Source organism: Musca domestica, unplaced genomic scaffold, assembly GCF_030504385.1.
Source record: "Musca domestica strain aabys unplaced genomic scaffold, Musca_domestica.polishedcontigs.V.1.1 12, whole genome shotgun sequence".
Taxonomy (NCBI): Eukaryota; Metazoa; Arthropoda; class Insecta; order Diptera; family Muscidae; genus Musca; species Musca domestica.
Genome location: NW_026712155.1, coordinates 17,490,181 through 17,504,216, shown reverse-complemented (window position 1 = coordinate 17,504,216; position 14,036 = coordinate 17,490,181). Strand labels below are relative to the sequence as shown.

The following is a 14,036-nucleotide window of genomic DNA, read 5'->3' as shown; positions in this document are numbered from 1 at the left end:
TGCAAAGGTGTGACCCACACACACAAAATTCAAAGTCCTAACTCTTTTCGGTAGCTTCTAATGAAGAAAGTTTAAATTCATCTCCCATCTATAACCTCATTTGCTAGGAATCAAACCCCCTCTTTTTCAAAATAGGCCACTTGCATGGTTAGGTAACACAAATCAACAACAAAACTCCATTCCATTATTTTCCAGTTGCTTAAATCTGATTTACAATATCAGCTTCAAATACCCATTCCCTTTGCGAACCAAAGCAAAAATAAAACCTCATGTTGCTTCATTTCGAATCTGACTGTTATTCAAAATTCCCCAACGTATCTGCATCCCTATTGAACCTAGCAATCGCCATGTGAGTGAGCACAAAGATAGAGAGATGTATGTTTGTTAAACCAAAGTAAATGGAGCTACTTGAAAACACAACTACTTACAAAGTTTTTCCTATATTTCTTCCTATTTTTTGCCTTCTAAAAATACGAGAGAACTATTCGTTCTGAAAAAAAAAAACTGGAGCGGGATAAAATTGTTTGTTTTTTTTCGTTTCTCGAAACTCCAACAACGTATGAGCCAATCTACTTATTTCTGTTCTGCTCGGCAGCCAATAAGCAGTGGGAAACATTAAGGCAAAAATAAACGAAAGGATGCACAAGCTGTACAGGAAGCAGAAAGAAATCCAATTGAGAAAAAACAACAACAGCAACATCATCATCACTATTACAAACAAACACCATAGTAACGCTATTCGAGTCCATGGGTATGCGTGTAGTTTGGGGAGAGAGAGAGAGCGTGAGGGAGAGTGTGTATGTGTGCCAGTGCACACTTTTAAAGGAGTTTGCCGTTGATTTGTGTCCGCACTGATTGCTTCCCAGTGTAATGCAATCTTTTATATCAATCTAAGGGACACAAAGCAAAGCACAGCAAAGTAAAAAATGCGATAGAGAAAAGCTGCAAAAAAATGCGTGCGAGTGAATGCGTTTCGGTCTAAATGCGTCGCTTTGTACGAAAAAAAAAAACTGAAAGAAGAAAGACACTTTAAGTGTCCTGAAATGAAAAAAAAAAACAAATATTCCAGGAAGAGAATGATGTGCATGTGTGTTCCGAAACAGAGACAAGATACAACACACATAAACGTACATAGATTTCGAAGGTGTTCTTAGGTAAGCATATTAAAGTGGTTGACGTTAAGTATATTTACTAAATATATTGAAGTACGACTTGGAGGACAACCAAAATGGATTTGGTTAATTTGGAGGAGGATGAGAAGACAATATGGGAAAACCGAAAAATCTAGAGATTTTCTATGAACAAATCTCCGGATTTTCTATGGGAAAATCTAAAGGTTTCCTATGAGAAAATCCAAAGATTTTCCTATGAGAAAATCCAGAGATTTCCCTATGAGAAAATCCAGAGATATTCTACGAGAATTTCTATGGGAAAATCTAGAGATTTTCTATGGGAAAATCTAGAGATTTTCTATGGGAAAATCTATAGAGATTTTCTATAAGTAAATCCAGAGTTTTTCTATAGAGACTTCGAGAGTCCTCTCCTCATCCAAAGAGACTCCGAGGGTCCTCTGCTCGTCTATAGAGACTCCGAGGGTTCTCTGCTCGTCTATAGAGACTCCTAGGATCCTCTGCTAGTCTGCAGAGACTCCCAGGGATTTTTGATCGTCTACAGAGGCTTCAGGGCCCTCTGTTCGTCTATGGGCCTTCAGGTTGCCTATAGAGACTCACTGGGCCTTCAGCTCACCTAAAGTGAATTGCTGGGCTTTCAGCTCGCCTAAAGAGAATTGCTGAGCTTTCGGCTCCCCTATATACACTCGCTGGGTCTGCATATCGAATATAGAGATTACCTGGGCCTTCAGCTAACCTGGGAAGACTTCCTGAGCCTTCAGCTTATTTGAAGAGATTCCCTGACCCTTCTGGTCATCTCTGGAGACTCCTTGAGCCTTTAACTCGTCTATAGTGAAACCCTGAGCCTTCAGCACGTCTATAGAATCTCCCTGAGCCTTCAGCTTGCCTATAGAGACTCCCTGAGCCTTCAGTTCGTCTATAGAATCTACCTGAGCCTTCAGCTCGTCTACAGAAATACCCTTAGCCTTCAGCTCATCTACAGAAATTCCCTGAGCCTTCGGCTCGTCTATAGAGACTTTTGGGCCTTCAGCTCATCTAAAGAGAATCGTTGGGCTTTCGGTTCGCCTATAGATACTCACTGGGCCTTCAGATAGGACATAGAGACTACCTGGGCCTTCAGCTCGCCTATGAAGACCCGCTCAGCCTTCAGCTCATTTTTAGATCCTTGGCTCATTTATAGAGACTTCCTAGGCCTTCAGCTCATTTAAGGAGACTCCGTGACTCTTCTGGTCATCTATAGAAAGTCCTTGAGCCTCCAGCTGGTCTACAGAGAGTCCCAGAGCCTTTAGCTCAAACATAGGGACTCGCTGGGCCTACAGCTCACCTATAGAGGATCGCTGGGCTTTCAGCTCACCTATAGAGACTCCCTGGGCATTCAGCCCGTCTATAGAGACTCGTTCGGCCTTCAGCTCGTCTGTAGATACTTGGTGATCTATTCCAGTGTTTCTGTTAGAAAATCAAAAGTTTTTTTATGGGGAAACGTTCAGATCTTTCATGTGTAAATCTACGAATTTTCTAAAGTGTATATCTATCTATCTTCTATGAGATGACGTTCTTTTCGATCTACCTTGCAGATTATCTCCATATGTTCGTTGAGAGAAAATAATAACCTCCTCCTAACCACTTTTTAGTTATTCATTCATTCATCCACATTTATTTATTTTATATTTTTTCTGCTGCCATAAAATTTGATATCCTTTTCTTCCGAAAATTCGGTTTATTTTCTAACTCCATTATCCATGGCAGTAGAGTGATTTGAGAGTATTTTCACATTCGCCAGCCCCCACATCTATACATACCAAACATACTGCAAATTGCCTGAAAGGCTGCTTGATTGCCCTAAGCACAAACGTATAAGAGTATATTTGTTTAAATTGCTTGTATTTTTGTGTAGTGCATGCGTGCGGGTGTGTGCATGTGTGTTGGTGGCCCTCAGGTCCTCTTCATTCATGGGGCTACCATGCGTGGTAAATTCAACAACTGCAACCGAGTAGTAGTAGCATCATCATCATCGTCAACATTCACATGAGAATCAGTCGAAGTAGCAGCAGCTGTAATGTCTTGTGTCACATTTATCTTGAAACTTTACCGGCTCGACTCGACTCTTTTGCCATTCTTTCCTTTGTCTCTATAAAACCATAGCACCCAACTCCCCTGCACTTCTTTGGCCAAACAAAACTCAACAATCAGTTTCTTTCAACACCATTCTCCAGGAGAAAAAACAAGAAAACTGAAGCACATTATATGGCAAATGTGTGAGAGCACAACACCCGGCTTCAAGTCCTTTTTTTTTTCATTCCTTTTTTTTTTTGTTGCTGAAAAACTTCCGGATGCTGTCGCAATGCATTCAAGAAAAATAAACTTTATTCTTTGAACGTTGCAGCGCAAAAGGAAAACTAAGGAAAATGCCAAGAAAAAATACCTAAGTAAACGTAATAGAAATTGATTGCTTAGATTATGTGTCTAAGTGTTTTTGTATATTGAGGCAAATAAATAAATGCAATGGATGCATGGCTGTCTTTCAAAGAGAACGAGAACGAGAGAACGAGAAATCCCTGGGAGCAGGATTGCAGTAGAAGACACTTCCACTTCTTCTTTTTGTTGTCATTCCTTCACTGGCAATTCAGTGGCCGTAAATGGAATAGAAGGTGTTTACCTGCACATTTTGTTTACATTACATTTCATTTGTCAAAGTTATTTACGGGGTAAATTTAAAATGTTAATAGTTGTGAGAGTAGGAGTGGGTGTGTAGAAGAGAGCGAGAGAGATCTTGCTTTTAAAGTATGCGTGTGTATTTACACTTGCATTTGACCCATCGATATTGAATTTATCTCAACAGTTGGTCAAATTGAATAAAAGTTTAGAATATTTCATTTGAAGAGATTTTGAAAAAAAAAAAAAAAAAAATGCTGGGCTTTAAGTTAGGTCAAGGAATAATCAATTTTATTGGAATTTTGAAGTAATACAAAAAATGGCAATTCAAAATAGACTATCATAAAAAATACGTAATAAAAATAATGAAATATAAACCACTAAAGAAATGTTAAAAGTCGGCTGAAACTGACTGTATGATACCCTACACAATTATACACATATAGTAGAGCTACTCGTAAAAAATGAACATTTATATTGGGAATTTATGTGAAGTAGAGATCATAACAATTGTGACGGCAAAAATTGTTATTCATTTTTACCGCACCAGCATATTTTATATCCTCCACCATACTATGGAGGGTATATTAACTTTGTCATTCCGTTTGTAACTCCTCGAAATACTCATGACAGACCCAACAAAGTATATATATTCTTGATCAGTGTCCACGTTTTCATAAAGCCCCCCTTTAACGGTACTTCCCGATATTCGTTATTTAAATGATTTTAGCGTCATTATTCACCGGAATTGTTTCAAATTACGTATTTAGAGTTAGCGATGTCGGTCTGTCTGTCCGTTTGTCTGTCTGTTGTAATCACGCTATCTTTCGATCGAATTGAGATAGAAGGCTAAAATTTTGCACACATATTTATTCTTCCAGTAGGCAGGTTAAGTTCGTAAATGGGCCATGAAGGTCCACGTACCTCCCTTTATTCGGTATTTTGACGAGTTTAGGTACAATACTCACAGAAATTTGTTGAGATGATGTATTTAAAATTCGTAATGGATGCTGCAGCCTGTGACATAAAATTGTCTATGCTGGTCCAGGTCTTCTCACAGCTTCGATATAACGGTACCTCCCTTCATTCGGTATTTTGATGAGTTTAGCTACATTATTCACCGTTTATTTCAAGTCGTATAGACCCCAACAACGGCTATATTCGGTATTTTTAAAATTTTAACAGAATTTTCTAAGGATTTTATTTTTTGAAAATTTCCAAATTAGTTCTAAACGTTCAAAGTTCGGCCCAGTCGAACTTACTGCTTTTTAACTTGTTATACCTCACACAAGATGGTGGTAAGGGTATTTTGTCTTTGGACATTTGTTTGTAACATGGAGAAGGAAACGAGATAGACCTATAGTTAATTTTGGGGATCTTTCTAGAATCGATTTCCGAGTCGATTTTAATCATGTAGGTCCATCTGTCCATCCGACTCTCCATGTATATTTGTGAACAAAATGCAAGACGCATTTATTATCCTATTGAGATGAAATTTTCCAAACAATAATTGTTTGACCCAACGACGAACCCCATTTAAATTGGTGAGAATCGATTCAAATTTAGATATAGCTCTCATATATATGTCTTCAACTTATCCCAGGATAATTGTGCATAAATGGCCAACATCAGTCCAAATGATCTGAATTTTGGCACATCGGACCTAATTCATTTTCGAAGCAAGTACATCAAAATTGGTGAATATCGGTTAATCTATAGTTCTAGCTCCCATATGTTATAATGTTATGTGGTACCAGATATCAGATACAGCGCAGAAATGAGTTGTTTAAATGTTGTCAAGATTGGTGTAGATATGGATATATCTCCAATATATATATGGTTTATATCAGTCAAATGGACTGAAGCTTGGCACTTCCAACTGAATTCAGTCTAGAAACAAATACTTCATATTTTGGTGAAAATTGGTTCAGATATAGCCCATCCCATATATACGTCTTGCACCATCGCTCGTTACCGTGATACTGGTAGCTTAGCCCGATGTCAAGGAAGTGGTCGGAAGAAAACAGCGACATCAACAGAAATGGTTCGAAAAGCAAAGTAGCGACTTGATCGAAACCCACCTCGCAGTGACAAAAAATGGCTTGTGAACTGAACATATCGCAAAATTCCATTCGGCAAATATTGAAAAATGAGCTCGGGGTAAAGCCATTGAAATTCCAAAAAGTGCAAGAACTTACACCGTAAAAGAGAGAAAAAAGACTCCAAAGAGCTAAAGAGTTGCTTCGCATGGTCGAAAGTGATGAACTGCCGAATTTGGTTTTCTCCGATGGGAAAACATTTGTTGTCCAGCTCTTTGTAAACAAACAAAATGATCGTGTTTACTTGACAAAGTGGTCAGCTGAAAATGTGCACCTTCGGTGGGCCACCAGAACTCAAGCGCCGTCCATGGTGATAGTGTGGGCCGCCATAGCAGCCGACCGTGGCATCAGAATAAATGCCGAATATTATTGCGAAAACATTCTGAAGGGTGTATTAAAGCTTTGGGCACGCAAACATTTTAGCCGCAGACCTTGGACATTCCAACAGGACTCAGCCATCAGACTCACCATCGTACTCAGCACTCCAACCAATAATGGTTACAAAATGAGGTTCCTCGCTTAATTTCCAGTGCATAAAGGCCACCAAAATCTCCTCATACCAATTCTTTGGACTTTTGTGTCTGCAGTATTTTGGAAAGCAAGGTTGGCACTAAAAAATATCAAGCAAACGCTTCTCCTGGAATGGGCCAAAATATCGCAAAACAACATTCGGACATCGTGTGTCGGTTTCATTGGCATTTGAAGGCCATAATTCGTGCCAAAGGTGATCAATTCGAACAAATCTAAACTTATTCTAAAATTTGATGCTATTTCCGCAATTTTTGGCTTTCATTCATTAAATTAAAAAAAAAAAAAAAATGTAAATATATGGGGTTTGACTTTGCTGCAGTTTTTTATCTCGCCTTGCATGTTTCGTCCGAGTTGGTGTTTAGGTCCCTCACCAGCGAAATATGCATTCCACAACAACAATAATTGGTTTATCAAATTTTGTCAAAATCGACTCAGAATTGGATATAGCTCCCATATATATCCTAAACCTTTTTTGGGTTAAATTGTACAGCAAATAGCCAATATCAGTCCAAATGACCTGAATTTTGGCATTTCTGCCCGAATTGATTCAAGAAGCAAGTACATTAAAATTTGGTGGAAATCAGTCCAGATATAGCTGTACCTCCCATATATATGTTTCATTTGATTTGGTCTTTAAGTCCCTCACATTCGTAATATGCATTGGAGAACAATGATATTTGGTACCAGTTATCAGATACAGCCCAGAAGTACACCTGCCAAATTTTATCAAGATCGATTCGGATTCGGATATAGGTAGGTATATATCTTCAGTTTTGCACCAAATGACCAATATCAGCCCAAAAGTCATGAATTTTAGTGCATCCGACCAAATCAATCTAGAAGTAAGTACATCGAATTCGGAGAAAATCGATTCAGATATAGCTATATCTCCCATATATATGTTTCATTCGATTTAGTTTTTTAAATCCTTCACACTCGTAATATGCATTCGACAACAATGATATTTGGTACCAGATGTCTTATAAAGCTCGGAAATACCAAATTTTACGGAGAACGACTAAGATTTGGATATAGCTCCCACATATAGCCTTAATCCGATTTCAGGTGTATTGTGCAAATAATGGCTAATGGAGTGAATTTCAGGAGGCACATTTCCATTTTGTGCAACTCGGCTCCGACATATATTTTTTTTAATAGAATCCTTCTCCAAGTGATATCATGCACTCTATAGCAAACTATAACTGCTCTAAAGCCAAATGTTGATAGGTGGTTTGATCTACTTGAAATAAATTCTTTTGTTACCGCCCGACTTTTGACTTTTCCTTACTAGTTTTTTCTTATAGCATGCCAATTAACATTCAATACTGATTCGGACGCATTATATCCATTCAGATTTCTTCTTCTGTGAAGCCTTCTAATTGAAGTGACCCAATTTTTGGGGATTCTCTTCCCTAAATTTCATACATAACTAAATGTACCTTACAAATTACACCTTATGACATATATTGTCCATACGCATTGTTAATGTACGACTAAAATCCCTAATAATCTTATCATTGTGAAATAATTCATGGTACCATTACTTTTATGAATGGTCACTACATACATATCTATATATGTGTGCAGCAACATGTAATGCGCTCACATCCTGTTATTGAAGCATGGAGTACCACAATATCCCTGCAACAACAACAGCAATTGCTTGCACAACAACATTACAAGGTAAAATGTCATCAACAATTTCTTAATTACCTGTCAACAGTAAGTATGTGGCCATCTCGAACACGTATCCAGGAAACTGATTTATTTCCGAGTTGTTTCACCTGCAACGAGAAACGAAAGAAATGTAGATGTCAAATGAATGCAGTCGGTAATGGACAAACTAAGGAAGTGGATGTGAAGATCATAAAGCAAATGATAAATGTGTGTGTGTGTGTGTGTGTGTGTGTTATGATGACCACTACTATTAGTAGTGGTCGTAGTAGTAGTAGTTGCAGTTAAGTCCATTTATGTGAGTTTGAAGTTCTCCATAATTATTGTTGTGTGTGTGTGTCTGGTATTTATGTTGTTGTTATTCCTTCAATGGCATTAATATGTAATTAATATTTGTAGATAGTTAGTTAGACTTGAAAAGGAAATCAAACTGTATTTCATAATTAATATAAAAATTTTGAAAATAAATAAAAATTGACAGTTGAACAAATGTGAATTGATAAGTAATTAATGAAAAGGTTTAATGGGGGGTTGTGGACACGGTTTCATTAAAATTCTAAAGGGTAGCCTTAGATGTGGAAGTGAATTAATATTTAACATTAATACAATGATGCTGTTTACAATTACAATAGAAGGAGGATTTATAGGTACGAAGAAGTGAAGAGGGTTATATTAGACCATCAAAAGGCTGGCAAAGCATCGATTATTGTCCAAACCTGTAGTTTCTATTTTTGGTTTATAAACAATAAAGAAGCTAAGTTCGGCCAGGTGGAACATTTAATACCCTTTACCATTTTGAAGGATCTTAAAAAAAATTAAAAAAAAATCTTCGAAAAATACTACTTAAATGAAAACCTTTATATGGGGGCTATACGAAGACCTGGACCTGCATAAGTAATTTTTTCATAGGCTGTAGTAACAATTTCGAACTTCAGATACGAAATTTAAAACGATTCTGTTGAATAATGTAGCTAATATCACCAAATTTGAAAAAATTTCAGTGAATAATGTGCTAATATCATCAGAATACTGTATAAAAGCGAGGTATCATTATATTAGGTCCACGATATCGGACCTGCATAGACAATTTCCATCATAGATTGTAGTACTCATTACGAGCTTCAAACATTAAATACGAAACCTGAGACAATTCCGGTCAAAAATGACGCTAAAATCGTAAAAATACCGAATATCGGCGGAGTACCATTGTATGTGGGATATACGATATCGTGGACCTATGAAAACATTTCTCTTCCTGGAGGTAAAGTACTAATAAGAAACTCCTTGCGTGGATTTTGGCTAAAATCACAAAAATACCGAATATCGGGGGGTACCGTTATATGGGATATATACAATATCGTGGACCAATATAGCCCATCTTCGAACTTGATCTGCCTGCGGACAAAAGATTGATCTGTACAAAATTTTAGTTTTCTATCTTAATTCCATTTGACTCTATCGTGATTAATACAAGCGAACCGATGGACAGTCGGATTGGGCTAAATCACCTTAGAATTTTACGCAGATCAAAAATATATATACTATGTAAGGTCTAAAATTATTATTTCGATGAGTTACAAACTGAATGACGAACCTAATATACCCTCTATACTATATATGGTGTATGGTATAAAAAAAATATTAAAAGTATATCTCAAACTATGTAAGGTTACCCAATCCGGAATTTTCGATAGTTACTTTATGAAGTGGCAATATTACCTGTACTATCGATTAGTTTATCTGATTTTAATTTCTCCGAAAACATGAATCCTGAGCGTTTTTATACCCTACCACGCTATGTGTTGGGGGTATTATAAGTTTGATTGGGCCAAAAATTATGTAACACCTCGAAATATTGGTTTACCACATAGTGAATATGGATCTTCCTATCTCGACGAGCTGAGTCGATCTAGCTATGTATGTCCGTCCGTCTGTCTTTCCATGTTAATTTGTAATCACTCTACAGGTCGCAATTATGGCCCGATCCTCATGAAATTTTGCACGGGGGTGGAGTTATGGGCAGAAGAGAAGCCTATTGGAGATGATCGCATAATATTTAGGGGTTGCAATGAAGCTAACATAGAATCTGTAGTATTTTGTGATTTTTTTTTTTTTCATTTTTTTCACGTTTTTTTCGCTTGCGATTTTTACACCCTACAACACATAGTTCTAAGGGTATTATGTTTTGGAAAATTTGTTTGTAACAGGGAGATGGAAGCGAGATTGGCCCGCAGTTACTTTTGAGGATGTTCATGGAATCACTTTCTGAGACGATTTATGGATGCCAGTCCGTCGGTCCGCAGAACTCATTTATTATCCGATAGAGATGAAATTTTGCATACAATATTTGTTTGGCCTAAGGACGAACCCTAAAGAAATTGGGTTAGATATAGCTTCCATATTTTTTCAACCGATATCGGGTTAATTGTGCACTAAATGGCCAATATGAGACCAAATGACCTGAATTTTGGTATATCCCACCTAATTCAGTCTAGAAGCAAGTAAATCAAATTTGGTTCAGATATACGCTTAATATACACTCCAGAAAAATCGGCTCAGATTAGGACAAAGCTCATATCTATATCTTGATTCGATATCAGGTTTATTGTGCACCAAATGGCTTATATTAGCCCAAATATGACTAAATTATCCTAGAAACCAGTACATTACATTTTGTGTAATTAGGTTCAGATATAGCCATGGCTCCCATATATATGTTTCATCTGATTTGGTGTTTATGTCCCTCACATTCGTAATATGCATTCGGCAACAATGACATTTGGTACCAGTTATCAGATACAGTCCAAAAATGCCTCTGCCAAATTTTATCAAGATCGGTTCAGATTTGGATATAGATCCCATACATATATCTTCAACCGATTTCGGGTTAATTGTGCACCAAATAGCCGGTATCTGTCAAAAAGTCCTGAATTATCCCACTGAATTCAGTCTAGAAGCAATTAAATCAAATTTGGAAAATATCGGTTCAGATATAGCTCCCATATATATGTTTTTTCGATTTGGTGCTTTAGTTCCTCACATTCGTAATGTGCATTCGGCAACAATGATATTTGGTACCACATATCTTATAAAGCTCGGAAGTACCTTAGCCAAATTTTATCGAGAACTAAGCCAAGAATTGGATATAGTTCCATACATATCAAAAAAGATAACTAAAAGAGGGCGTTTATTCCTAAAAAGAATCCCAGTTTGGATTGTTTGTAGCTTAGATTGTCTTTTTAGGTGAAGATATATTAAATTTTTAATTCCTACCCCACCCTTTAAAATCACGAGTCTTAAATTAAGTTTTTATGGAGCACGAACTCAATATTAGTTCTTTCCTAATATCCAAAATTATACATTGATATAATAGTTCATGTCGCTACTTTAAACAAGTAAAAATCAGTTAAGTTGGACGGGTCGAACTTTCAATACCTTCCAACATTTTGAATGAACTTGAAAAATATAAAAAGCGTACAAAAATACCTCTTAAATTAAAGCCCTTAAATTGGGGCTGTACGAAGTCGTGGTCCTTCATAAGTAATTTCTGTTATAGGCTGTAGCACCGATTATGAAGTTAAAGCACGAATTTTTAAACAATTCCATCAAAAACCGAATATAGGGAGGTATCATTAACGAAGACGAGAATATGCATACGCGATTTTTTGTCATAGGCTATAGAATCTATTACGAACTTTAAATACGATATATGAAATAATTCCGGTACAAAATATAGCTAAAATCATCAAAATATTAAGAGGTACCGTTATATGGAGGATATATGAAAATATGTCCCATTTACAAGCTTAACCTGTCTACTGGGAAAAAATGTGTGCAAAATTACAGCCTTCTATCTTAATTTGATTACAAGAGACAAAGAGGCGGATATTTTGAGGAGTTACAAACGGAATGACAAATTTAATATATCCTCCATAGTATGGTGGAGGGTATAATAAAACACCAACTCTGATATTATCACAAAAAAAATATACATATATACATGTCTGAAATCGGTCTGATCAATAAATTATTTCCCATTTTCTTTATCTAAATAAAAAAAAATCATAAAACCCTATTTGTCCACTATCAGCGGACACAAGTGAGTTGATTGAATAACACACACACGCACACACTCAGTCGCGGTAATTGCAACAATTTCCAAAGTAATTATTGTGGAATGTCCAAACACACAACCGTACACCTCAGCGCACAATGCAACACTTCTAACTGTGTTTTAATGTACTTGGAACTATCGAAAACCACCAGAGCCAGCAATATACAATATTCATGCACAGAACACGTTCCCTTGCACATTCCCCAATAGGCGGATGGATGGATGCATGAATAGGAGGCCAAACCCCCATTTTAAATATAGGTGAGTGCGTGAGTGTGTGTGTGCGTGCATTCACGTTCACGCGTACATATTTTGAATATCTAACATACTCGATGCGGTCGGTTCATTCATACCTATAATGAATTCCTGAAATAGCATCTATACTCACTTTGATTACATATGAACTCGGTATGAATTGAAAAGCATTTGAGTTTAATAAACATTGGTTATAGATTTCAATGAAACAGACACACATACACACGAATGGAAGAAGGGTGCAACATACCCTCTCTCTCTCGGGGGAGGGAGATGAGGTGCTGGGTATAATTCAAGCCAACAAATTTTAGCCACTAAATAGTATTGGTGTTCATTTTGTGGTTACATTAAATGATGCCGTTGAAAATGCAATTGAAAATTGAATTCTGCGCCGAGTTTCCATGCAATTCCGCCCTGAAATACAAATCCGTCTATTCCGGCTAAAGCAAAATGCCACGGCGAATATAAAATTACATTGAAATGTAATTAACTTTTTGGTGAGCATGCAATTCATAACACAGAATAAAATTTTGGGTAAAATTGAGTTAACACATGATGTCAAGTAGAAGGAACCCTTCAAGGAATTTAGATTTTTTGTAGAATATTATTTTCGAGAATTGTATTAATTCTAGCATTTTTAAAAACAAGGCCTAGTGGAACTAAAAACGTGAAATTGGAAGAAAATGGTTTTCAGAGACTACTCAAAATACGAACTTTGAATTCTAAATATTTCTAAGGGTAAAGCTTGGTGTTGCTAAGCGTTTTCTTCCAACAAATAAAACAACCAAAAACTAGGAGTTTTTTTTTCAATTTTCAGGGTTTTTTATACTAGAGATGTTGGATGTTAAGAGAGAAATTTTTCAGATAATAATGGTGGAGTTGCAAATACGTAGGTTTTTCAGGAATTTGTATTAAAGTACCCTCACAGCTAAATTCGATTCTATTAACAACAAATATTTTCGAATATATTAAGATTATTCGCCATTTACCCTAATATTCGAAATAATTGATTATTCAAGCTCGAGGTCCATTGACTTCAATTATTCAATAATTTCACAAATGTTAATTTTTTTTTTTTACGTTAAGAGGAAAAAATAAGGATTTTAGGGGCTTTATTTTTAAGAGTCATTCCATCACCTAATTTTTAAAGGGCACCAAAGCTTAAGAACGGTTGCATTGAAAATATTTTTTCCAGATATGACAAATGAAAGTTGTCGAAAGATAATAACTTAATTTTTTTGACCAGCGACATTTGCCCAATATGTACGCACTCCATCGTGTTGTTAGTTGTTGTGGTTCATTTTACAGCTAAACATAATCCAATGGTCATCCAAAACGCTAGACTTCTTCCCTGTCCTTAACTGTCTTCTCATACAAAATTCCGTATCGATTGGTTTCATTTGTGTTATTACGAAAATTTTTCTGTTTTTGGTTAGTATGAACCCCTAAATATTTTGTGATCATCTCCAAATGGTTTGCTTGTCTTCTATATTTGGCTTCAATGAAATCAGCATAAACCAGTAAGGAAAGCTCAAAAGTCGGGCGGGGCCGACTATATGATACCCTACACCACTATGCATA

The 14,036-nt window shown here is 36.5% G+C and overlaps 1 protein-coding gene across 1 annotated transcript in view; it reads right to left on the bottom strand.

Annotated features, from left to right (window-relative positions):
• LOC101894428 (hemicentin-2) overlaps positions 1 to 14,036 on the bottom strand; it is a 211,386-nt gene that overhangs the window by 65,164 nt on the left and 132,186 nt on the right. The window contains exon 3 of the mRNA XM_059118334.1: positions 8,126 to 8,196. Within this exon, the coding sequence (XP_058974317.1) occupies positions 8,126 to 8,196 (71 nt within the window). The remainder of the gene's footprint in view (positions 1 to 8,125; positions 8,197 to 14,036) is intronic.